This window comes from Osmia bicornis, chromosome 3, assembly GCF_907164935.1.
Source record: "Osmia bicornis bicornis chromosome 3, iOsmBic2.1, whole genome shotgun sequence".
In the NCBI taxonomy this organism is placed as follows: domain Eukaryota; kingdom Metazoa; phylum Arthropoda; class Insecta; order Hymenoptera; family Megachilidae; genus Osmia; species Osmia bicornis.
In genome coordinates, this window is record NC_060218.1 from 5784566 (window position 1) to 5812241 (window position 27676).

Here is a 27676-nt window from a genome sequence, read left to right on the forward strand (position 1 = left end):
TCACTCGCAAACGACAATTGTACTTGGGTGAGCGAAGGACACGTGAACGCAACGAAAATCAACTATTTATTTTGTATTGAAAATATTAATAAACGTTTTATCCCGTTATTTTCAATAAATTTTAAGCTTTAATTTGATCTACCATAGATAATATTTTCAGATACTTTTGTGTTATGAAATCACGTCAGACTTTTCACGTATGAAAAACTGTCATTTGATATGTATCATCGTAACAAAAACTTTCATTGAAGGGTATCATTTTCTAATTACTTTATTCTATATAAGAGAGATTTTTCTCTATACACTAAGACGTAATTGTCCTCTCATTTTGCCGACAGAAAAATTCAAGGACAACACGAGCAACTCGACAAGGAATACAGAATCCATGCTGCCGGTGTTCTCTTATGCAACTCAAGGGGCTCCGGGAAGGTAAGCATTTTGTCATTATTCCTTTCTTTCCTTCCGTGATTCATGGAAGATAAATGGTCCTCTCGATCATAGCGATCTATTATTCGTTAGACGAAGAAACCCCAGCAGCTCGTACTTCGATATTTTCCCCGTGACTCGACTGTTCGTTCAAATAAATTCGATCAATCGATCTTACCCGGAGGGCAACGATTAAAACACCTCTGACATCAGTTTTTAATCAATCGTTCCACATGTTCTAACTAATTACACGTCCAATATTATCTTCCACTTGTACATCGACGAAGTAAAATATTTACTTTCAGATGTAAAATGAAATTCCGTATTAATTGAAAGAGAATATTATTTGATACAACATTGAAACGAAGCGAAATTGTTATATCCATAATTTTGAGGTTTTTAATAAAAATTTCTAATTTTAAGCAAACTGAATGGATTCAATTGCGACGAATAAAAGTTTTATTATTCTGCTTTAAAGCGACCTATCTGACTAATAATATTCACGAAATGTAAAGAAAATTAATTCACACGATTATTCAATTTAATCTTGAATATAAATTCATTTTAGAAATTGAGATTGCTATCTGCAAGCTGAAATTGATTCGCAGATAGAATATTAAATTCTAACAAGAAAAAAGTCACGTTTCAATTTCTGTCTCTACCTCAATTAAAAAATTATTAGTTTGAACTGATAAAAGAAAGATCATGGAGATAAAGAGTGTCACCGTATCTTTAAGTATACTTAATAAAATAATTCATCAAAATCATATATCAATAAAGAAAACAATAATCACATTTAAAATCGATACAAAAATATATACAGTCTATATTTTTCTGTCGTAACGATGAAAGTTTTAATACGAGAATTAGAGAATTAGTAGTGAAAACTTTCTATCTTGAATCGTGACGTTTAATTGCGTTAATTACATTGAGATACAAGAAACTTGTGTACTTACCCATCCCTGCAAGTCGTGTCCGTAGTAAAACGCCGGAAGTAACGATGCTAGCCTTCATCCCTGCTGCTGTTACGTTGCATAAACGTGTACTGCTGCACACAAACGAAACAGTGTTTCAGCGAACATTTCGAACGTGTTTCTCGCGCACGGTTTGATGAACAACTGAACAGGGGTCGACGGATCCGTACTTGTATACCCAGATGTGCCCGTTCTGGAAGTAAACAAATTTTCGAGGAATTAGTGTTTGGTCTTGGTCGAGTGGAACGACAATAACATTTCAGAAAGTAGAATAGAAATTACTGTATATACGATAATTATTACTTTTATGATTTTGCAATGTTTGGTATGGATAGTTATTTATTATTTACAGATACTAATAAATGTTTTGTTTAAAGTTTAATTTTTTTATATAATAAAAATCAATTGAATGATACACGGAAGTTTATTTTTCTATGACTTCAATTTTTTACTAGTGAAACGATGCACCCAAAAGATGCAGATGCATTTTTTTGTAATGCAACTGTATATTTCCTTTCTTATGTAGATTAATTATTCTCTGCAGCTTTCACAAGGAATTTTGATCAATATACATATATCTATGTATAAGCTGAATTTCCTGTACTCGTCTCTTTCTTTACAAAACGCCATTCTTGAACCACAAACCTTTACATCTCACGCTTCTTTATTTTTTTTTTTAATTCCCAGACTTGACAATTTTGTTTTTGATCACCACATTTCTTTCCGTTTCATATCGCCCCATCCCCGTTTCTCATCCATCTTCGCGCACCTTTCCGCATCGCTTCAGCCTGGACGAAACATTGGCTACGCCTTGGCTCGCGTTAGTCAATACTCTTCAGCTTCTCTCATGTTTCATTCCTTCTGGCGGGCCGGTTCTTCCAACATTGTCATTCATGACTTCTCTCCCGTTGCTTTATCATTCGCTTTCTTTTCTTCCGTTTTTACGTCTCGCCATCTAGGCAGACCTGTATCTTCTACTTCCGACGTTCTTAATTCGAAACACTCCTGGATTTCATATTATTTCCATGGTGGCGCTTCTCTATTTCTCCCTCGCGTCCCATTATCCCTGTCCCAGTCGTTCCTTCCGCGTGTAATTCTCCCTTGTTCTCATTTTCCATGCTGAATCCTTCAGCGACCTCGGAGCCAGGGTCATTGGCAACCCAAGTCATTTTTCAGTAGCACTGTATAATTTTCATTAAGCTCGGCGAGATATTTTTGGGGGGATACGAAATTGTAAGAAATATAATTTTCTATAATTAGGCATCATGGTATAATTTTTGTTAGCATTTGACGTTTACCGTAATCTATGAATTTCACGCAACATGAATCGTGTTAAGGGAGAATCCTTCTGAGATTAACTCTGGATAAGGAGTGTACGCAATTTCGGTGTTATCGTTGCTGGAAAAATTATCTTGAAGAGGAGGGTTGATTCTCCTTGAGAGTTAAGAGGGACGAATGAAATTAATTTTTAAGTTGTGATTAAAAAAAATATAAAATATAATAGATTTCATAATGATGAGCAGAGGTTTAAAAATTGAAAAAAGAAAAGTTTTTATCCTCCTCTTGAAACTATGAAAAGTTAATCGCTTGGAATTTAAATAATGATAGAGAATAAAACCTTGAAATTCAAAAAATTGAGAAGAGGGATACTAAAGGTTTTAAGTATCATACTTAAATGTAATGAAGCGGATCACTTAGGATTTAATAAAATCTTCAAATCTGAAGAATGAAAGTAAATAACAAAAATTCATAGAAATTTTAAGCCTCTTAATTTTGTTTAATTCCATTAGTTTCATGTAAAGGACATCATTTTATTTTTTGCATTTTGTAACAATTGAAATACCATATTTAATGACGATTGATTGTTAATAAACAACTGTGGTTTGGCAAACCAAACAATTTGGCAACCACAATTGGACTATTGAACAACCACATAGAACAACTATTATTTTTTAGTGAAATTTAATACATTTTAAAGTTTCTTCAGAACGTTACTTAAATATCATATTTAATACACAAAATGATGTAGAAAAAGTATCTACTTAAAGAAAAAAGGATCGGGTGAACGTATAAAGCAAATAACAAACGCCTTTCGTATCGACTTACAGTTTTTCCATTTCGTTTCCTTCGTCCTTCTTTCCTATCGGTTTTACTTTTCACTTGTTCTTGAGCCTTAGCTCCTCGCTTCTTGATCTTCCCTACCTTTTTCTTTCGCTTTTCATTCCCTTCACGTTCGACAAACGAGGTTGGGGTGCATTAGCGGTGTCCAATTACGGAACCGCAATGCACCCTGGTTCAGACACATTATTTCGACGGAAACGCGAAGGGTGCTGAGATGAGAGAACGCGAGCTGCTTCGAACAACGTTAACATTTTGCAATGGCTTAACCATACTTCATAAATTTTTATTTTCTTAAAAAAAATGTTCAACTATTTAAAACCTGTCCAGGTCTCAGGATCATCGTCTTTTTTTTCAAATGATTTCAAATATTTTAAAAATTTTTGCGTTTTAATCCTTGAAGAGCGAAGCTTGGGTCAATCGTGACCTAAACTTACGAAACATAGAGTTTCATATATTACAGGAATAATTTTCAAAGGAACAGTGTAAAATATAGAAAATGAAAGTCATATGAAATACAAAATTAAATTTAAAATGTGACTCTCTCCATAGTTCGTTCCGAGGATTAAACGTTCTAACTAGTTTATATTTAATTTTGTAGAAAATTTAAAACTTTACTTTGCTTTCCAAAATATCATTAACAAACAACGAAATCAGAAAATAACTTCCCTGTATCAATAAAATATTCGTACAGATTTTACATGGCATAAAATATTTTTCAATCTACTGTATTCATATTCTATATTGAGTATCAATAAAGCGTTTTCCATGAATTGTTTTGTGAAATTTTACGTCAACGAGAAACGTAGTTTAATTATTTCTTTCATTTTTTCTAATTTTAATTTTTATTAAAGTACGTCCGATCGTCGCGTGTAATTAGTTACGTCAGTACATTGATTGTTATAAGGGTCTCCAGTGACTGAGGAATTTAATTTAGTAAAACAATTAAAAATCCAAGAGGGAAAGAACACTCTACATAATAATAAAACTGCATCAACGATATAAAATAGAAAATTGAAACAGTTTGAAATTAATTTCAACTCTTCAACTGAAATAACAAAAGTTTAAATATTATTATGCATAATATGCATATTGTAATATTCTAACTTTGCACTTAAGTTATTTATAAAATTTAATTTTCCTCCTTTATAGTTGTCCAATACAAAGCGTTTGCGTTCCACAATTTTAAATAAATAAAATTTGCATATTGAAGTTAGAAACAAAAATTGTTATAAAATATTAACTTTCCAAGTTTGTCATACTTGAACTGGAAATTCTAGTACGAATGTAACTCGGTATTGCAAGGGAAAGGGTTAATTAACAAAATTAACATTTAATATCTTTCATGATTCACTCTATAACGTGGCGTAACTGACATTCACAGTGGCAGTGAACGTGTTAATTGCGTTAAAAGCTGGCAAAGTTGTGTACACTAACCTGTTGTCGAGCGTTCGAAGCAAAATGCCGCAAGCAACGATGCTATCTTCTGTCGCTGTTCTGTTTCACGTGTCACGGTTGAATACTTCGCTCATTTCGGACGTGTTTTCAGGACAATGTCTGCCATACAACTAAACACACTCCGGTGTGATCGTACCCGTAAATCCGAGCATGTCCTTCGTACGAGCAAACAAATTTCCAGAAATTACTTCGGAGCTCGGACAGAAAAATATCACTTCAGAAAGCAAGTAAACCCTGTCGTCTCTACCTTCGTACGTTTTACCAGTGGTATATTGTCCTCGACGATTTTATGGCTACCATGCAGCGTGACATTTACCATACAATTTTTATGCCAACAATATACTGTGATGCTTTAATCTTTAACGCTAGAACAACTGCTATGGTCTCCAGATTTCTTATTTTGAATTAGAGAAATTTATTAGGTTGAACTTTATTTAATATTCCAATAATATTAAAAAATTCAAAAACACAAGTTTTAATTATAAGAATAGTTTTGCGTGCCCCAAAGTAAAGTTCAACTATTCATTAGAGCATTTTTATCGAAACATATATTGATTCTTTCTACTGACTTTATTTATTTATTTGAGTGATTAATATAGGTAAAAGAAAAGGTTAATTTCGTTTTCTACTTCAGACACTTGAGATAGATCGCTAGAATCTGAATATGTAGAACGCTTTTTCTCGATTCGCCACAAAATTAGCAAGGTTCAGCCCTTGTCTGGACGAAAGTGCAGACGACCACGAAAGAGGAAGTAAGAGGCGTGTTACGCGACCAACACGCAAAAACGCTCAGCATACGAAGCTGTTGCATGGAAAAATTGTCGAAGAGAAACTGCCGTTGAAAGCGGAGGATAATTATCGTGATCGTCGTTCGTGTCTGAGGTCTTCTTGCTAGGTTCCTGGCGAGCGACTTTGAAAAACCTTCTGTCAGAGACAATGCTAACCACCTATGAATTCAAATAACTTTCTAGAAACGACTAGACTTTTTAATTAAAACTCAACTCCATGAATGAACATGATCTTTCAGAATTAATCTAACTGACGACACCTTAAATTTAAAGTTGCTAATTAATTGCAACTCTAAAAAAATGAAAGATTTTAAAATAAAATTGTTCCAATGTGAATATAAAGTCTACTAGGAAGTCAAAAGTTTTGAAATCCTAGAATTTTGATATTTTGAAATTTTAGAATTTTGCAGTTGAATTAAATTTGTATTTAAATAAAAATGATGCAGCTTGTAATTTTCACCTACAACGAATACAAGATCCACAGAGCGTAGGAAATCAGTTTGTTGAGACTGTCTCTAGAGAAGTCTGTTACACGGTATGCTTTTACTGCAGATGGTATGCTTAACATATTCCGAACATCTTTTTTCTCCAATTCTCTTCTTCCTCGCGTACAAACCTCACCGGATATTACATTACATTTCTTTCCATTAGGTGTCATTGTAGTACAGGAAGCATCCTCGCGTTTCTATGATAATAACGCGAGACGGAAACACGTCTCCCTCGACGCTGTTACATTTTTCCAACGTTTCCACATCCGTTCCTTGCGTTTCCTTTCCTCATGCTCGTTTCTCCGCGTGCGACGATCCGCTCGAGCAAAGCGATTGTTTAATGCGACAACGGTGCAAAAAGATTTGCTGAAATGTTTCCGATGAATGATGCGAACATAAATGGACGGCTGTGTTAATTCGCGCGAACAGTCTGACTATATCGCTATTTTCTCTTGAAAAGACTACTTTGCTCGATACTGTACGTTTCAGTGGAATGACAATAATCAATAAATACACAAAAGATTCGAAAAATCGCAACAAGTTCCACTCTGATAAAAGTTTTTGCAAGAGTGATCCATTCTATTTAAAATTTTTCAAACTTCTTCATTATATTTGAAATCAGATTCCCGTTGAAAAACGTCGCTAAAATGGAGTGGCTTCTTATTACGAAGTCGAAGTTCGCGAGTCGATGTTGAATTCAACGTTGCTGTTTGCCTCGCTACCCGGGTCACGGTACAATCGCATTAAAATTTACAAAAGCGGTTACTTCTGACTGGCTGGTGGACAGAATTGAAAAAGTTGCCGTACGGACGGGGTAGATTCGTTAAACCGCGATTATGAGGCGGCGGGCATAAAGCAACACGCTGGAAATCGTGTGGAGAATTAACGGTGATCGAGGGAACGAGAGGTGACCGAAACGGTCGCTTTAATTTCGTGCAATTGCGAGTTAACTCGAAAATTAATCGGACCGATGAGCTTCCACTGAAGAGGCGACAACGTTTACGAATTTAACGGGCAACTTCGTTTATCCACACGAAACTTACTTTATTTACTTGCTTTCAACCGTGTACGAAATTTATTGGACGGCTGTGATTATTGCGAACGCCCTGGGGACAGTTTTAATAGGTCACTCAAAGTTTCCAATAAAGTTCTCAGAATCAAAACTAAAGTAGTAATATGTTAACAACTGTTGGAAGTAGTACTAATTGTCAATTGGAATTTACTATGAATATTTATTTATGCTATTAACATTTTTTTATACGCTGAAATAATTATCATTGTTATGGTTATAATACTTCAAATTTTTATGGATTATTAACAGCAATCATAAGGTATTTAATCTTTTTTTCTCTCCTTTTTTAAATCATAGTTCTTGGTATACATATGTAAATTCAAAATGAATTTATTACGCTTTGCAGCTCTTCAACTCGGTTGCCCTTTGAGTTATCGCGAACACGATTATGGAAATATTTTAAGCATATTAAATTTGCCCATGCTTGAAAAAACGGAGAAAAATAAATTAACTTCTTTTCCTTTTCAGTTATCAATGGTTCTATTGACTGTTCATTAATTTTAATACTACAGAAAGAGCTTGTTATTACGCCATCCAGGTTATTCAAATTCCAGCAAGTTTGAATAAATGGAGTTCTACTCTATCGAAATTGGCCGGTATTGCAGTGTGCAAGATTTCGAAATCGATTCCACTGGCAAGGGAATTCAAATGTCGTTCGTTGATTCGTTGCTTCGCGGTGGTTAATTCGTTTCACTACAGGATTATCGAAATCGATGAAATTCTGTTTCGCTAGGGACCGCTGAAAGGAATATTGTTTCATGTTTGAAATTGTACGAACTCGCGCGACGATATTGTATGCATGAAACTCCGAACGGAAACATTCATTACACAGAGTAATCGTGCCATTATTGCTAGCAATTTGTTTTTTCTATAACCGATTGGTGTAAAAGAAATGAGAGAGAAAAAATATTTCATCGTTTCTTTTGTAAGAAATATGAAGAGCCTCGATCAATTTTTTTAAATTAATGAGATGGAGGAGAGTTGTAAATAACAGTTTGACCCAGGAAAAATTGATACATCAAAAAAAAGAAGTTACTTGTTATATACAACAAAATTATTAAAATTATTTTAGCCTTATGATGAATAAAAGTCAAATTTTTATTTAGAAATAGAAATTGCACACTATATAGACTCAACAGTAACTCAATTTGAATACAAAATATTTATTTGAATTATTTGAAAATTTTCAATTTTTTTAGAATCATAGTTTTGACAAGATGTGTAGTAACTTCCACTTTTATTAAATCTTTTCCAATTACTTACGTCTACTTTTTCCATATCAAACATTAATAATGCTTTTTTGTCGTGTCCAGGCTTCCTTAATAGAGTCTAATAGCCTCCATTGCGGATGTCGATTTAATTAAAACACGGACGCTTAAGTCGCGTTCACAACGCGTGTATTATTAATCCGGTAGAAAAAGCAGAGGAGCTAGTCGGAGAAGTTTTATCGTACCAAGTCTCATAGCAGTTTCACAACTCCCCTGTTGATTTATGTCGCGTTACGTTCGGGCTTCAAGGAAGAATTTATTTCAACACCATTCCCTCATTTGTCCAGTGTTTATTATAATAATTCTTGTCTAAGGGAATCCTATGTCTCACGTGGTTAACGCTGTCGTAGCTAAAATCCTAGACACGTATTTTCCGGGTAAGAAATTTTTTTTCAAAGTTTCTTCTAAATCTTTTCAATATGATTTTTTGTTACTAAATGATACTGTTCATTTTCTGATGAATTTTTAAATTCAAAAAATTTAAGATTCTATGGTTCTAAGGTGTTCAAATTCAAAAATTTGCAAATTTGCAAATTCCTAAGTTTTCAAATTTCCAAATCCCAAACTGCAAATTCCCAAATTTTCACATTTTTTCCTAAATTCCCAAATGTCCAAGCTTCCAAATTTCCAAATTCCTAAATTCCTCGACTTCCAAATCCCCAAATTCCCAAATTTCCCTTACCTTAATCCCTTACCTACATTTCAAAACCAAATCCCAAACTATCTAATTAATGTAACATCAAATTCCCATTGAAATCAAACCGAGTATCTCAAACAAGCCTTAATACCAACTTCTCGTTTCATGTCCACCACTTTCGGTCGTCTGAGACTCCGTACAGCAGCTTTCATGGAAATCGGATCCTATCGCGATACGATTGGCTCACTACCATAGCATTAGCGTTCAGGGACAAACGTGTTTGCTTATCTGGCTGATGATTTATTGCGGTTATCTCAGCATACAGCACCAGTTTGCACTCCCAACGATACCAGCAGAGATGCAAGAGATGGAACCACGAATCTTGCAGCCAGTTTAACCGAATTCAAAATTATTCTGACCTGTCTTAACCCTTGCAGAACCCTTGAAGAATGACAGAGATAGATATTGTGAGAGCTTTGGCGATGCCAATTACAAACTTGGTGATCCACTAAAATTTTGGTGATATATTATAACGATGGAGTGAAAGATGCAGTCAGTGGGCTGAATATGATTCTATCAGGCGAGGCTATGTTGTTGAAGAGGGATTGGAAGAAACTTTGGGTCAAATCGTATCAAAATTCATTGCATAATTTTTTAAATTTTTAATTAAAATTCATTTGATTCTTTTTTTTGGTAAGAAAGAAAAAAAATGGTATATTACAGAAAAAAATCATCAAAGTTGTATATAAGTGTATATGGTCGTGAAATGAATAATGTTCCATGTACACATGAAGCTCACATGACATGAAGCTACTTAACATCTAACAGGACGTCCAAACTGTAAAGGATTTGCATTTTGAATGAGCTATAGTATCATTAGCAAATGTGCAAGTTAGTTGAACACTCTACGTTCGTTGAATAATTTAGCAAAGCAGAACTGAACCCTGCTAAAGTGCTTGTAAAGTGTTTCCTTAATAAAACATCGGTTAAAAATACTGACGACAGAGGTGTCATCGTTTATTACCATCCTCATCTTCCACTTCATCCATAATCCTATCTTTAATTTATTTTTTCGATCCCATAACAGATGTAAAAATTAAAAAACAGATATCATATAACAATTTCACTTGTAAAGTGCGACAAACGTTTCGACTCAGTTTTAACGTAAACCGCTGACGTTGGTAAAAACCATGAAACCATATTTTCCGGTAATAAAATTGTCACGCATCGCCGTAACAGCGGGTATGATTTAAACAAAACGTTAAACGGGAACAAGGAGTCGAGCAAAAGGAAAAAAGGAATCAAAGAAAAAACTGGTAAACCGTTCGAGCTTTTTCCGGCCTCTTTTCCCTCTTGGGAAATTCAATAGGTATAATCCTGTAATTGCCTAGCCGAGCCTTGCTGGATTTAAAGTACGTTCGTCGCCTGATGTACAGTATCGAGCAAAGTAGGCTTCCCTTGGGAAAAAGGTGTTGCAGGGAAAGAAGGAATTCTTAAGATTTTAATTTCAATATAATTGATACTAATATTAATAGTAATTTAAGCAAGAAAATAATATTATTTTTAACTATTAAATATTACAAAATATAATGTCAATTCAAATTCTCTCGTGTAAAAGTGCATCACCCTTTTTCCTGGGGAAGTCTACTATGCTCAATGTTGTACAACACCACAGGATTCTTCTGACATTGATTAAACTTGTTTGTTAGTGTTGAAAGTTTCGTTTATGAGTGAAGTTAGAGGCGATTGGCGATAGAACGTCCACTGGAACCCATCGACCCTTATTAAACCATCTCGTTTACTTTGGAGTATGTATCGTATGATTGGCACTTAATTAACATACTGACTCGGGATCACTTTAGATGGGGACACGTTAGATGGGGACATTTGGGTCAGTTGAGACATTTTCATCCTTAAGAACATGAAATTAATTTTGGATGTATTAATTATAGAGTGAATAAAATCTATTGGGTGTGGAAATTAATTCAGTAACTTGACAACTAAAACGTGACGTGAAGATATGAAAATATAAAAACTATGATTTATTTTTCAATTTTGATAAGAAATACGGCATTAAACAATAAAAGGTATTTTCTTTTAGAAATTTATTTTAAAAAAAACTGAATAATACTGAAATTTTTATATTATATAAAAAAGAAAAATTAAAACTATAAATATTTAAAAATGAAACATTATCATTGAGAATGGCAGATTTCTCTGATATCATATGACAGAACGTTAATTAATGTTACACTTGTAATTCTGACTTCATTAAATTGTTGAAATAATAAATGAACCGTCTATACTTCAGAAGGAACGAAGATGGATATGTGATTCGTTTCACACCATGCCCATTAATTTCCTTTTTTGCGATGCTTCTTACGAATGCTTCCCTCGATCCAGCAGTTCTATCTGTTTTTAGCATCCGAAGGGAAACGTGCAACTCGAGAAATTTTGTAAAATTTTCTTCCTATCGAACCAAGCACCGCAGATGAGCAAAACATGAAGCTGCAGTTATATGAAGGGAAATACGACGAGATGAAACGGAAGTTTTTCCGAAGCGGCCATTTAAAAACAAAATAATGAGGATATTGAAACATGTGTGGAATAAAAAGGAAAATTAGGTTCTAATTAAACTGCGGTTCATTATTTATACCAGTTTTTAGAGAGCTTATGAGGTACATAAGTACTGCGAATCATTCCATATAAATAATATATGAATATTAGTACATCATTATTCAATATAGATAAAGGTACTTCCCTCTTGCTGCAAAATATTATTTGGAAAATAATTATTATCATAGTAAAATTTTTATAAAAATTCTAAATAAAGAGGTACCTATAAAAATGTTAGTTTACCATAAATAAAAAAAATGCAATATCTGATGTTTTAATATATTATATAAAATTTATATATATATAAATTTATGCAATTGAAATGGTAGATATAGATTTTCATTCAAAATAAATAACTCTACGTAAATGGGAAAATTGAGTGCACTGTAAAATCTGTTTTTTGTAAAATTGATTCCCTTCTAACTGCATCGATGCATTTGCAAAATATTATTCCTATTGAAGTCAGAACCGTATTCCAAGTATCAGAGGAAGATGGTCGAGTCATAAATCCTTTTTCTCCAGCGAGGAGAAAATATATTACAAAACCAGAGTGACGACTGAACATAAAATGTGGTACAAGTTGTATGATGAATAAGAATATACTACTCAAATTTTTGCAACATCAGCACCCACCTTTCCTATCGTCAATAGTAATAGCTCTACAGTTCATAACATAAGATTTTAGCAAAAGATTGAAATAATTTTTGCAAAATTCAAATAAAATTTTCCAATTGCAAATAACTAATTAAGCTTCAAAATAATGAATTTCTCAATGGTTGAATTTGAGGTGCAATAAGGACGAAAAATGATATTTAAATGAAATAGAAACATCTGCGGGAATTAATGAGTCCCATATTATGCTGCACATTTGTGTTAATTAATGAACCGTTTATTGATTGGGCAGATTATTATTGTTCATTAGCTTTCGTGAATTGAAGCTCGTTATTTCTATCCCATTTATAAATGATATGACTATACATCAATTTTTCGTATCGACAGAATAATAATTATGTTACAAAAGCCACGTTAAACAATTGGCACAATATATTGGGTGTTTCACAAGAGATAATTTAATTCGTCACGAATAATTAAGTTAAAATTACATGGTAAATTCTTTTCTATAGGTAACTTCATTTCTAAAAAAGGGTTACTCAAGGGATTGTGTACAAAAGCCACCCCTAAAAATTAAATTATTATTTCTCTAACTTTAATAATAGACTCAAAATTCTGACAAAAAATTGTATGAAGTATTTCTCAGCTATATACTTAATTATATAATATTTAATAACTAAAAAATGCTTAAATATTAATATCGTTAAAATTACAAATCTGAAAATTCCTGCTTCTCTAGGAAAGCATACTTTACTCGCGAGTGTACATGAAACTTCTCAAAGATGGAAAGAAAATATAAGAGCACAGTCCTCAATTAAAAACTTAGTAAATCCAAAGAGGAGACATTAGCATCGAACAAAACTATCCGCATAATGGACAGTAAAGTATGTTTGAGGAAGCCTCCACTCCCTCAAGGATTCGTGGAAAACTTCTGGCCAACTTTCCAGCAGCCCACTAATGTACAGGCAATACGGCCTCGCGTAACAATGCCGATGTCATAACCGAAACTTCCGGCCAACTACTGGCCAACTCTTTAAACTTGATGCTTACGATCCCGCAGATGTTATAAGGTGGATCTTCGCGACAGCGGACGTTGTGGAGGCGTTAAGTGGAATTACGAAACCTCCGTGAGACTTTACGGCTACTTTTATAGAGGAACTATAATTTCGACGATCATTCTTTTCTGGATCAATCGTAATTGCGTTAATCCCGATTGAAAACGAACTGATCTATCCTCTTGGAATCACTCGACAAATATATCTTTCGAATAAAGATTCTCGCGAAGAGTTTATTCGAGCACTCTACGTGAAAGGATCTTTACGTGTGTCATCGAATGAAAGAAAACGGAAACGTCGATGCTGGGCGTGACTGGGAAAGGATAAGATAACGATTCGGTGTTGGCAGAGAAAGGGTAGGCAATTTCAGATCTGGCTTCTGTCGCGTTTAAGCGTTGACGACTTTCGAACGGGTCGAGGCACTCCGCGCGAGAAAAGCTTCTCCATTCAGGATGAGAAGTTTGAAAAGTTCCCGTTCCGTAGGACCTCGTGAATGACTTTTCATCTGGCCTTCGATCGGCACCCGTCGAAGGGCTAAAGTGGCCAATTTCACTAACTTTCACCGTGGTAATTACTGGGAGCTGTAACTGGGACTGAGCAACGACCTAAAGCGATCTCATTGATACAGTTTTTCGTTGATGATTCTGATTAAAATTTAATTGGACCGGGATTAAAGCATTATAATGAACAGGTTATTTGTTTAGTCAAGATTGACGTGAGAATTGGTGTGCACTGAAATTTATTAGATTTCTTTGCTTTGACATCCAATTTTAATTGATTTTATTAATTACTCGATATAAGATGAATATATGCTTGAAATTTTATACACGTTTGATTTTAATAATCAAGTTTGAACTGAAAATTCAATTAAAAAGAAACATTCAATATAAAAACAATTATTAATAAAATTTTTCACAAAATAAAAATTTTCAATTGATTGGTTAAAAAAGAAAATTTAAATTTTACCTAATATTGATCATCACAGTGATTAGATTTGTGATGAATATTAATAAAGAAAATGCAATAATTATATTTTTATATTAAATAAAGTAAAAATGGTTTTACCCATTTATGTATACTGATTAAATAAACTCCAGTAGTAAAGGATGCCAGGCGCATTTATGGCTGATTTAAACTACTTAAAAGATCAGTTTCCGAGTGTATATTAAAAGACTCCTAGTGCGAGTTATTAAACGTCTCAAGGAGAAATGATTATTAAACTTATCCTCGCATTTACGTTTTCATTAAACCGCGTTTAAAATTCCTATCAATGGTGCAAAATTATGGCTATATTACGGAATTAATAAATTTATTAAGAAGTCAACGATGAAAGTACTAGGATAGTTCTATATGTTATTAAAATTACACTCATAAAGTAAAATCATAAACCGAGGCACTATTACTAAAAAGAAATTAATTTTTTATGCTTTCAGTAATCTAGTTTGTATTATGTCTGATCAATTGTGAGTGTTTCTACTGTGGTGGTTAAATGCCAAATATGCTTTGCTCTAATACCTGACATAGAGAACATTATTAGAGAAGAATTATAAATACCATTCAAATTATACTAACAATATAAAATAACAAACTAAGATATTTTTAGTTGTATACTTCCAATAATTCATTTTACAGTATGCCGGCCTAATTATGGATATTTCTACCGTGTAAAATATGTTTTTGCCCTGATGCCTAAACAAAGTTACAATGTACCCATTACTCCTAGAAATAGTCTTAATGTTCGTTCCTGATCCAGAATGACCCCTAATAGTTCTACATACGAAGGCATCAAGATGCTTTTACATGTTCTATTGCAACATGACATGTCTCGTTTGTTACTCGATCGACTCCCATATACCCTTCGTCCTCTTTCACTTCCTCCTACTCCCTATCCTTTCCAACTTCCTGCACACCCTTCCCTTTTTTCCCTTGGTCACATTACACGGGGTGGAAGCCGGTCCGAGCATGGGAGGTTGTAAATAATAAAAAATGAACCACTTCCGAAAATGAGTCGTGCGCAACCCCTGTCGGTGGGCCCTTTGTCGCACGACACTTGTCTCCTCGTTTGAGTCCTTCGCCATTATGCGTCTCCCCGGTGCCAGTACGTTTTTTCCCCCGGCGCTTTTCTTTCTCACCCCCCCCTTTTCTTCCTCTACTTTTTTATGTTTCACGTCGGCTATCGCTGCTTCTTGGTTTTTGATCCGATTCTTCTCCTCGTTCCTCTCTGACGGCCAACAAAGAGCAACATTTTTTGAACTGACGTATGTAGATTACGTGTGCATATGTAGGAATGAATTTTGTAAGGTTCTATCTAAGGTTGAACCGAGGTTTCCAGCTGAGAGTTGGTTTCTTGACGGATATGTGAAGCCTTTCTGGATCTTTCAATATGAATTTTAAATCGCGTTGTTTAGAAGATTCTTTATTTTTCTTTTACTTCTGTACATTGTTGTGATACGAATTATCAATATTTTGGATTCGTTTTCTTAGATTCTACAAATTTTAAATTATCCTGTTTTAATAATTGTAGATCCAAGTTTGAAATTTAGATGAATATCAAAATGTAATTTTTTATGGGAATTATGCAATTTTTGTTTATATTTCAGAAAAGTATTTCCCAATTTAAAACAATTATGTTTGATTAGTCCAGTAACTACAAATTTTCAAGTCCCCTATTCTGAATATTTTAAATATCTTATTCGACAATTAAAATTTAATTTCCATTGCAAATTAATTTCACTAATTGCAAGTCTCTTAATTAGCGTTCATTATCTTAATTAATATTTACTCTTCTTTAAATCTAAAAAATCCAAAGCGCCAGTAGATGATCATAATTTGTCCTTTCCTTTAAGAAAATCTTAATTGTCAATATTTATTCAAGTAATAATTAAATAAAATGAAAATATTTGTACGTATAGTAATTTAAAATAAACGTCAGAAGAAAGTTCCGTATCAAAGCGGAATATGTCTTCGCGTAATCGCTGGCAGATTTCTCTGATGCCACCTTTTTTAAATTATAAAGGGTTTCTTGCGTTTTGAATTACAGAAATGCATTTTAAATTGCGTGCCCTGACTGGAAGCGGAAAGGAAGCCAGAGAAACGTAGCACTTTCGAGAATGAGTTGCGTTCATCTCTAGCCAGCTATTCCTTGGAAATTTGTTTCGTAATTTAAGCTTGTCTACTTGGTCGTTCGAGAAAGTACTGACCCGTGCAAAATAACATTATTTCGTCATTTCTTCAACGGTATTCAACGATTTTCGTATCTCCGTGCAAATCGAATTTCTTGACGAAGGATAAGATGCAACGAAGTCAATGAATTCAACGATAAGATTACTCTGTATGATCGATATCATCTTTCTCTCGTACACCGGGCTCAAAAGAGTGCGACTGAACTCTCTTCGATCAGTGATGGACTTCAAACGTTTTCCCATTTTTCGGCGAATATTTCTATGATTTCCTGAACGGTAGTTTAGAACTCACGTCAAACCGATGGCAAACATACTGTCCAAAACCATAGTTCACAAAATCCTATAAAAATATTTGCCAAAAAATCGGGAACCATGTGAAATCGGATAGCTATCGAAGGAAGTTTGGCCTGAATCGTTTAAGCCCGGTGTAATTAGAAGCGCGCTAATTAGAAAATTATTAAACTAAAAATGTACAGAATAAACGAATGATGCTAGAGACTGGATACAGAATCAGATAATCCGCTATAGATCACTTTAAATTACTAGAAAACTGTTTCTTGTATTAGATAAAAGTTTTAAATAGAAATCGATAATATCTATATCAAAGAAGATATACTTACAGTCCAGGAATTGATTATCTATTTATCAAGAGGATTTTTTTAGGATTTAAAATTGACAACTCAAGAACCTTTTAATTGAAAGGAATGTAAGACACTGAAAACCATAGTATCGATTTGTAGAACATGTACTCTTCTTACGGATATACCAATCGCAGTTTGTTCTACATTGTAACAAAATGTTTGTTTTTCCGTTAGCTTGATCATAAACGAAGCAATTTTCATTATCACGCGATAAAACGAACCATTAATTCTGAGATACGCTTAAAAGTAATAGGTTCTCGACGAACTGAACACCTTTGAAGATTGTGTTACCACTTCAGATTACAAACTATAAAAAATTATTTCACATATAGATATTTTGCTTAGATTTAAGCAACATTCGTGTCTTTTTTAAGCGTTTTTAGCAGATACGATAAGTATAGTACTGTTTCACGAATAATTTTGATGGCTTTTTTTCCTGTATAAATAGCACAAATCGAGTAGTTGAATCATACAAAACGAATCACGAAAGCAAAGTAAGAAGAAGCTCGAAAAAACTACTTCAATCATGAAATTTTTACTTGCTATTACACTCATCTTTATGGTTCTCTACGTTTCTCTGATCAATGCTGACCCGGAAGCTAATCCTTCGCCTGAAGCGGTAATTTATTTTAATAATTTTACTTTTACTTTTACATTTTATTGGTTAACCCGTTTCTAAGATTGAAAATCTTGATAAGGGAGCTATAGCATTTAGACTTTCTGTCACTTTTGTACAGGCCAAACGGTAAGAGTTATTGAAAAATTCTTGCGCCATTGTTAGTTCAGTTTTCAATTTAGTATAATTTTCTTTTTTTCTTTATAAATCTTCATCTTGATATATTTTGATTATTATTTTGTACCTTCTTAGGAGGGCTTGTATTAAACTAATAAGAGGCTATTTTCGTTTCTTAGGATGCCGAGGCAGGATTCCTCTCAGCTTTGAAAAAATACTTGCCTATAGTTTTAAAGCATGTGGGATAAACGATTCACAACTCGACGAAAATGTTCAAGTTATTTGTGAATCGTAAAATTGTATAACTTGAAATACATTAAAATTGATGTTATAAAGTAAACACTTGTAATCTCTGTTTCCTTCGTTTTATCGACTAATTAAGTTTCTGGTAAATTTATTTGCTCTTTGTTTGTACGTATCCCTCAATCCTCAGAGCGCGGACCATGGAGAAAGCCCCAATTTTAATTTAATCCCGTGTTTCATATCATTTTCATTTTTTAAATTTTACACTGTTACCTTAGAAATTATTCTTCCACTATATGAAACTATCTCGTTTGAAAATTATATATTTAACTTTAGCTTTTTAGAAACGCGAAAAAATATTCAAATTTGAAATACTAATTAAGAGCGCAATATTAGAGACACCCGTATATTTTTCCATATATTTTCCACATATTTCAAACTAGTTCTCTTTCAAAAAACTAAATTTATGTTCACCAATCTGCTTTATGACTTTGAACATGATATTTTTCATGAAAATTCATCCAATCCAAAAGCGATGAAAAAAAAAGAGGAAGAAAGGTACCGTTTAATTTACTCGAAGTATCATATTTCTTCGTTTGCTTTTTGAATCTCTTTGATGTTTTCTTGCGGCGGAGTAGAACATCAATTAAAAAGCGAATTTCCGTGCGTTTCAAAGTGAAAAGAGAGAATATGCAAATAACGCATTTCCGTTTTTCTATTCGGATTCGAACCGCGCGCCTTATTACGTGTATTACCTCCGGCCGATTGTTGCTCGAATTAAAATGCACTTCCTTTATACCATTCCTCCTTTATTCTCTCCGTTGAACGGTAAGCAAGCAGCATATCGTCTTTGCTGTGATTCGATGCAGTCATTTCAAATGTGAAAGCGGCCAGGAGTTTCGAGGAAACATTTCTCCATCACTAGGATACGCTCCTGAACGACATTTCACAAGTCAGACCGGTGGAAAGGGAATAATAAAAAATGGACCACTTTCGAAAATGAGTCGCTCACGTCTGCAGCCGAGGCTTTGCTGCGCGATACTTGCTTCGTCGTTTGAATCCTCGAGCGACGTTTCCCTACTTTTTTTTTATTTTTTCCCCTTTCTTTCCTAGGGAAACACCGCTAAAAGAGAAACGAAATTCGACAACGGTAGTCCGTTTGCTTTTTTTTTCTATTTTTTTTTGCAAACACGTATGGACTGGCGCGATGGAATCTTTTTTTTTCGTTTCTCTAGGTCGATTTTTCACATGTCGTATGGAGAAACCCGTTCCAGTTAAAATGTAGGTCGAGTTCACTGCGTTTTCGATTGAAATATTGCTACAATTAAATGTTTAATTAAGGCGAAAATGACGTTTATTAGGAGATATTACAGGATGTCTGTTTTATTTTGGAGGTAATTATGCTGCTGTCGATGACAGGTGTCAGATGGTAGATGTAATTTTGTTTATGATTTGAATTTACATTTGCATTCAGTTTGCAACAATTTGTAAATATTATTATTTGTATTATTCCTTTAATAATGTTGCATTTGAATTGTAATCCGTACTTGGATTTATCTCATTTTGGAAAAAAATTCATAAATTAATAATTGCAAATTGTTTTAAATTATTTTGAAACGATCTGATTCTGAAAGAATGAAATGATCTATTAACCTTTTGAAACCTTCTGGTACATATGTGTAGGATCTTACACTTTTAGTTTCTAATTTCCAAATTCATTAACTTTTCCTAGTTTTTCAATTTCTTAATTTTAGAATTTTAGAAAAACCTATTCAAATTTTCGACTATACTTATGTTATCTGTAAAAATTTATTGAAGTTGCAAATAACATTGGTACGAAAAATTCATATTCAAATGGTTCAATGAAACACGTGTTATAATTTGTAAGTGTTTCCATTCGACGGTTTCGTTCACCGATTAAAAGCTGTGGCGAACGCCTCTGGATACGATGCAACGGACAGTTCTGTCAGCCTCGAGTCAAATCGTTTCGTTCAAACAAGTTGATAGTTTAGCTCTCGAAGCGAGATTGTAAGACTTCTTCGCAAACGAATCTCGTCGTCGGGCAAATAGACACAAGCGGCTTAAGCTCACCGAACAGATTGCTAGGGCTCGTGTCCATGAGCATCGCTTTTATTCGTTTCGATCTGAAACACGATTTGGCTTTTTCTAGCCGCTGTTCCCTTCGATTCTCTTCAATCGTTTATTTGATCGATTTTATTCAATCCTCTTACTATACAATGTTGAAGAGAATGAATATTTATAAGTGTAAATACTGCGTCAACAACTGTTAAATTATTGCATATAAAAATATATAAAATTTAAATTTGATGACACAAAGGAATACCAAAATATTACTCATTATTTGAGTAATTATTCAAATTTTTTCAATATCTCTAAAAATAAAAAATATGTAATCTATATAATAAGGATAAGAAAATGAAAGACATTTTTTAATATGCTAATTAGAATAATAATAAAATCATCTGGAGAAAGATAAAATATTTTGCAACTGCATAAACATCCGCAGTCTATTCATCACGACAACGAGCACCGAATAGAACAAACCGAATACCAACGCCAAAACTTGGAGCATCCAAACCATCCAAACGATCCTTTCTAAATAGACTCCTCGAGATGACAGGAATTCCTGCTTCATAAAGGTCTGCAACACCCCACCTTCCATGGGAATAATTATTATCTCGAAAGTATCTTGGACAGAGTACCGTATTTCACCAGGGACACGGTGCTCCGGGGAGTCCGTAAAGAAAGAACCATGGCGTATCTCATCGCCCCTTTCACCCCTTGTACCATGCCCTCCCCACTGTTTTCACCAGTTTCTTTCATTCCGAGTCTCCTTCTCGTCTTTCTAACCAAAGAAACACCAGCTACCCTCGATTTCTGTCTCTCTACTATTTCGTGGGTTGGTAAGGCTAATTTGTTGCTTTAGGGAGAAGCTGACCATGCTGGAGGGTGTAAAAGTTTACGAGGATCATAAATGGGTGCATATTTAGGGAGACTGCGATCAAAAACGAATGCATCGTAAAATGAAAATGGATAATGGGAGAAAAAAGGGCAGGGGGTGGCTGAGGTGTGTTATATACAGATTAAGTTTATTAGTGTTATCAGATGAAATAAATTATATAAATTATATAAGCTAGAAGGTGATAGGGATACAATGGTGTAAAGGTGTAATTTATCTTAAAAATGTGAAGATTATGCAAATTAGAAGGTTATGGATGGCAAGAGTGCATTGGCCATGCAAATATAAAATTTAGTATCACTATCATAAAAATTATATTAATGGTTTTGTTTAGGAATGTGTATTATAGATTTCGCAATGAACTATCATGGCCGGAAGATATTCAGTGCGACGCGACGTTCCATCTAAAGCAAATGTTTAGACACGATACAGAAATTTCTGCATGGCTGTCGTCCCACAGGCACGGTGATTATTCGGTAATTAAGCGATTAGGCGAGCAAGACGAGGGAACGATGGAATTCATGGATTGTGTCTAGACGAAAAGTCTGTCATTGAAACGTAGTTCAAATATCAAGAGAAATTCTGTTTAAAACTATTTCTTAACAAGCAAGAACAGCAATGCATCCTTAAAACTACATAACAATAATACAACAGAATTTCTAACGAAATTAAAGAAAAAAAGAAACTTAATAGAATGCATTGTTAAAACTGTATAAATTTCAGAAACAATTTACATCTTTTCACGTTGCACTCTTATCTGGTACATTAAATCGAGCCAAACAAAACAACAGTCTTAATTGAATCGTTAGTCAAGTAGAGGGATGCATATTCAGCCAGTTGCATTAACATCCTGATCAAGAGAAAGTTTCATCAGGATACGGTGGAAAAACGGGGAAAGTGAACGTACACAGACGCAATAGTACATTGTTGAAAACCACCCACTAACCTCAAACATGTGCAAAAATGTGTGTGTGTGTGCACACAGACAAAGAGGAAAATGCAATGGTGTAGCGAGGTAACGAAGGCTGCAAACGAGAAGGGAGTGTTCTTAACTAGCTCGTTGATTTCAAGGCGGATTTAATTCATTCTGATGGTATACTCGTTTGCTGCGAACATTTAAACTGTACTTTACGGAGATTGCAAGTTTATGATGATTAATTCACTGAGAGTAATTGCAACTTAAGAATGCAACAGTAGAAAAGGCTTGGAATTGATGAAAGTAGGAGAAAATTGCCAGTAACATCATTTCTTGTTTGGTATGATACTAATTTTTATGAAAATTAATAGCGAAAATGATAAACCTTTTGTTAAGAGGAAATTAATTTTAATTATAAATTGACTTAGAAATAAAAATTTACAATGATACAAAGAAAGAAACAAATCTGTAGTCTGCTGATCATCAATTCAACGTCCAATAAATTTCTGTCCACCCAGAAAAGCGAATAAAAAAATTAAACGCATTTATTTCATTTCCAAGTTGAAAAGCAAAGTTCCCCTCGGAGAAAGCCTTTGAATCGACACGCCATATCTCTGAATAGTCAGCATCCTTTCTCATTGCAGTATTATCAGCGTTATCGCTTCAACCTGAGCTCTCTCCTAATTTCGAACTTCTTACAGGTCCGCTATAAAACCGATCCCAACGACTTCATTTTCCCAGTTCCTTTTGTTCGGAAAATTTCCTAGACTTTCACGCGACTGGTGGAGAGGGAACGTCGGTGATTCGCACACAGTCACATCGAGCCAGGGGATCGGGGTGTAACATAAGCAGAAGGAAGAAGACGAGGGCCAACGAATCCCCGTTTTGCATCGTTCTCGTCGTTTTGCGAGGCAAGTTTATTAGAAGATGGGTTTTCACCGAGTCGTATCGCGTAGTCTCCGCAATGCAGGAGAACTTAACGCTCGGGGGTGGTTAGAGAGGGTTGGCTCGCCTTTCTCCGCGAAGCTACCCCTTCTGAAACCCGTTTTTTTTCCTCAGATACAGTACACTCGGGATGCTTCGCACCCGAAACATCCTCTACGTATTCGCTAACCCCTTTCCCTGAGCTTCCATCCAGAAAATTCACTTCCGGTAACGGTGGTTCAGGAGAAACCGTTCCTACTAGCTGTGCAAGTTCGTTTTTCCTTCGTTGCTTGAGACAGGGTAATTTTAACTAATGAGATTGATTGATTGATTGATCGATTGATCAGTGAATTTGGAGGTTTCTTTCGACGGTTTTTGTGTTTTGGAGTGAATAGTTTATGGTGGCTAATGAGATATGGCAGAGGGAAGAGTAATTTCTCTTTTTAAAATTTTAAGTAATTTAAAATAATTATTGTAGCAGAATTTGTTAAGGTATAAAAAAATCTAAAATAACTTGAAATAAATATTATTATACTTTTTTTTCTTTTAAGTTAATAATAATCCATATACCGAAGTGTCACATCATTTTAAAATCAATGTAAAAGTAAAAAAAGGCAAGATTTTAAGGAATGACAAATATTAAGTAAATCCTTAAAATGAAAGAATGCTATCCTAATAAGTTTTCTCTGCCTATAAGCCGTACAATTTCTCTTGATTTCACAAAGATTCTGATAGATTCTCATGATCGAGCCCATTGTGTCATGATTTCTGTAAGGCTCGGAAACGAGGTCGGTCCCTTTTTCAATACGGATTTCGAACGTATTAATATCGACACTGGATTTAACACTTCAAGACACTTTCCGCTGTCCGATCGTCACGGATGTTGGATTTATGCAAATCCTCGTTTCATTTGAGATTCCTGTTACCTGGAATTCCTATTAGCTGTTCTTCGATCGATCTTGTTTTACCTACTTCGATGTGACGATTGCTTGCGATTAACCCGATTAAATTTACGTCACGGTTTTCGCAAATATTGCTCAAATTTGAATAATTTATCAATAACAAAAATAATAAAAATGGCAAAAATGGTAAAAATTAAAATGTCACTAAAATACTAGAGTCTCAACTCTACGTATGAAATAGGAAAAGATAATTTTCGATGAGAAGTGAAAATATATAAAGGAGTGGCGTGTCTATAAATTAATTGTAAATCGATTGGAAAACCCAAAGAGAGAAGAGCTGTCTCTTCGAGAACGAAAAGAAACGTTTATAGGAATTGAAACAATATCCCAGTCCATCGAATCTTCGACTTTAAATCGAGCAAAGAAACGTCTCGATTGTCCTGTACAATATAAGAGTGCAAACTGCAATACAAGGAAATGCTATAAGCGGGCGCACGAAAGCAGCCGGGATAGAGGAAGATAAAGAGAAATGGAAAGGGATGCTCGAGCATACACTGAAGCAATTCACTGTTCAACTAGCTAGAAAACTTTATAGCTGATTCACGATATCATAGTTATTTAAAGCCCTCATTCTCGTGAGAAACATGTTTCAATTTATAACCTTGTCATCCTATCACTCTCTATTTTACATATCTTACTTCCCGTCTATCAAATATTATTTCTATCAAAGGATCTTTTCATTGTATTACAAGACTGCACGATTTTATGGAAATACATACTTTTCTAGAAAACATTAGATGTACAAATTAATTTTTAATTAAAGTTCTATTTTTAAAAGTTAGAAGCCAATTATTGAAGTGAATTTTATTGTTATCATATTCTCGTGCCACTTTTCAAATACACAGAAGCAAAGGAAAATATTTAAACTTAAAATAGTAATTAAGAAAGGGCAATATTAAATGCACCGAATTAATTTGTATATCTATCTAGGATCTAAATAAGAAATTTTCTCACTAGGCAAAAATAGATTATTATAAAAACTAATTTAACATTACCAGCAACAGAAATTAATTTGATATCTTCAATTTCCCATATGAAATTATAATTTTTTTTGTAATTTCAATATAAACAGAAATCAAACTCTGCTATCTAATCCAAAAAATAATATAATCCAGAAATGACTTGCATTATTTAAATTATTCTAGAAAAAAACAAATAGTCCAGGTTGTATAAATTTCCACTTGACTGAAAGTGTTCAAATCAATTGGTATCGATACCCATTTCGCTGTTTCAAATCGAGAGGGAAATCAATTCAGAATCAAAGACAAAAAACGAAATAGCTGAAAAAGACAAAGTTTGCATGAAACAGCGAATAGCTTGGAAAACAGTTGTCGCTCAGGGTCGCTTCGTTCCCTCTGTAATAACCCACATTGTTCGAGCCCTTATCGCGGTAGGGTGTAAAGAGGGGTGTCGGCAAGAGGGAGCGACGTACGAGAGAGCATACGAGGGAGGAATCGTACATTCGAAAGGCAAGAGGAAAGAAAGAGGAGAGACACTCGAGGAAGCGGAAAAGGGTGGGTCACTGGTGCTCAACTAGCCGAAGGGCTAGGTGATCCGAGGTCTCGTAATGGGAGAGCAGAATTGCAAGCTCAGGCTAAGTAAAGCGTCGACGACGAAGGTCTAGGGCAAGTCAATGTATATACATTTATACTGGGTGTCAGTTAACTACTTGAACAACTACAAAAATTCACATTCTCTTTAACAAAACATAAAAAAAGTATGAAATAATAAATTAAAAAAGTAAAATAAAATTATCTTAAAATATTTTGCGATTATCATACAATATATTAGATACTTGAATTATTGATAAATTTTCCTTTAGAAATTGAAATAAACATTATTTTTGAAAAAGTATGGAACTTTTTAAATAAAGAAGATCAATATTGAATTGATATAGTGGCAAGATAATGAGTGCAAAATAATTAAACAAAAATTATTATTAATAAATATTGTACTTAAAAACGTTCATAAAAATGTTGTATACAACATGGACATTATTTTCAACAATTTCTAAATTAAAAAACTTCTTTGGACATTCAATCCATCGTATGCATCCATTAGCAATATTTATAAACATGACTAGAGGTATAGTGGCACGAATATCGAGTGAAAAATTTGCACTCTATTCTTCCAATTTATATCCTCTGCGCTATGGGACACCGTGTATATCCCCTTCTTCGTGCTGATACTCAAGGATTCCTAGCCCTTTTAGCCCTCCAGCTAAGAGCTGCACTCGTGGCAACGTGGAAGCTGGCGATTCAGAATCGTCACCCTCCTGCACTTGTCATCTAGAAGGGGTTGGTAAATCGAGAAGCAATAACTGGTTCCTATTTGACGCTATCTGTTACCTTAGGGTCATGATCGGCAAGTTCTTGTGGCAAGTTTGATGTGACGACGATCAATTCGACGATGATGTTATGGTGACAGATAGTGCGATCGTGGGCGATATTTTAGGACAATGGTGTTCGAGGTGAGCTCCATTTTTATGGAGCCTGAAATGTGATAGTAAGATCACTATCATTTCTGAGACTATTTGTTGACGAAGCAAACCGCTTGGAAATGTTATTAAATATTAAATAATGTCCCGTTTATTTAAAACGTTATTTAAATTATACTCTGTACTTTTCGATCGGTGACAATGCAATTTATAATCAAAGTAAGTTATTCAGTGCTCTGCACACCGTACACAGCTGATTGCACTTTAATGGAGGTACGCTTCAGCGAATGCTGCGATCAAGTACCGATGATTTATTATACGCAAGTGTTCTACTCGAGTTCATTGTGTTCTAATTGACAGGCATGTAGTGGCAACGAGGCTGTATCAATAACCTGTATAATATTCAATCAAAACAGTGCAATAGTTGCATAGATAAAAATCGACTTAGAAAAATGATAAAATAACGTACAAATTATATGCATCATCTAATATTATATTACTTTATGAAAAAAAAAAAAAAAAAAAAATGATGAATGAATTCAGGTATCCGCACACCTCTAGTGATAACATTTCAAATTATACATAGAATAAATAGAATTCTCGAGATCTAACCCTTCCACTAATAAAACGATCCAAATTCGTCCAAAATAAAAAGATTCTGAATATTATTGACATAAAGGTTTGATAGATACGGTTATCAAACGCCGAACATTTTCAAGGGCTCGACGATCGCCTGGACCATTCTTATCCCCGTGAAAATATGTTAGGAACTCGATCATGATGGTATAATGGGGCTGGAGGAAAGATAAACCAGGGCGCAGAAAATGATGGATCGTGGCCACGGTTCGGCCAAACACGCGAAACTTGGCATGCAGGTTGAAATGATTTCTCCTGCTAGTCGTATGAGTTGCCAAGTAAATGAAACTGCCTTTTTTTTGTTTTATTATTGCTACGAACTACGGATTCAATTCAGATCCGGCCGACAGAGCATCGACCCGTTCCACTGACACACTCTGAAATGCTCTTCTATTAGAAGGCAAACGTGAAAAGAGCGACTGAATGAATAAACAAACAACGAATAAACAAAGGGAAACGCGATCTCAGAGCGTGATTCGTTCTGTCACAAGTCATTCTGTTGTATCGTCT

At 34.3% G+C, this 27676-nt stretch overlaps 1 protein-coding gene and 1 long non-coding RNA gene across 3 annotated transcripts in view; one reads left to right on the top strand and one right to left on the bottom strand.

Annotated features, from left to right (window-relative positions):
• LOC114871509 overlaps positions 1-17891 on the top strand; it is a 71760-nt gene extending 53869 nt beyond the window's left edge. The window contains exons 4-5 of the mRNA XM_029177490.1: positions 339-429; positions 17784-17891. Of these exons, the coding sequence (XP_029033323.1) occupies positions 339-429; positions 17784-17801 (109 nt within the window). The 3' untranslated portion in view covers positions 17802-17891. The remainder of the gene's footprint in view (positions 1-338; positions 430-17783) is intronic.
• Positions 1-27676, bottom strand: part of LOC114872308 — a 157868-nt gene that overhangs the window by 58281 nt on the left and 71911 nt on the right. For both annotated transcript variants that reach the window (XR_006829260.1, XR_006829259.1), the window contains one exon: positions 1383-1593. This is a non-coding gene — a long non-coding RNA (uncharacterized LOC114872308). The remainder of the gene's footprint in view (positions 1-1382; positions 1594-27676) is intronic.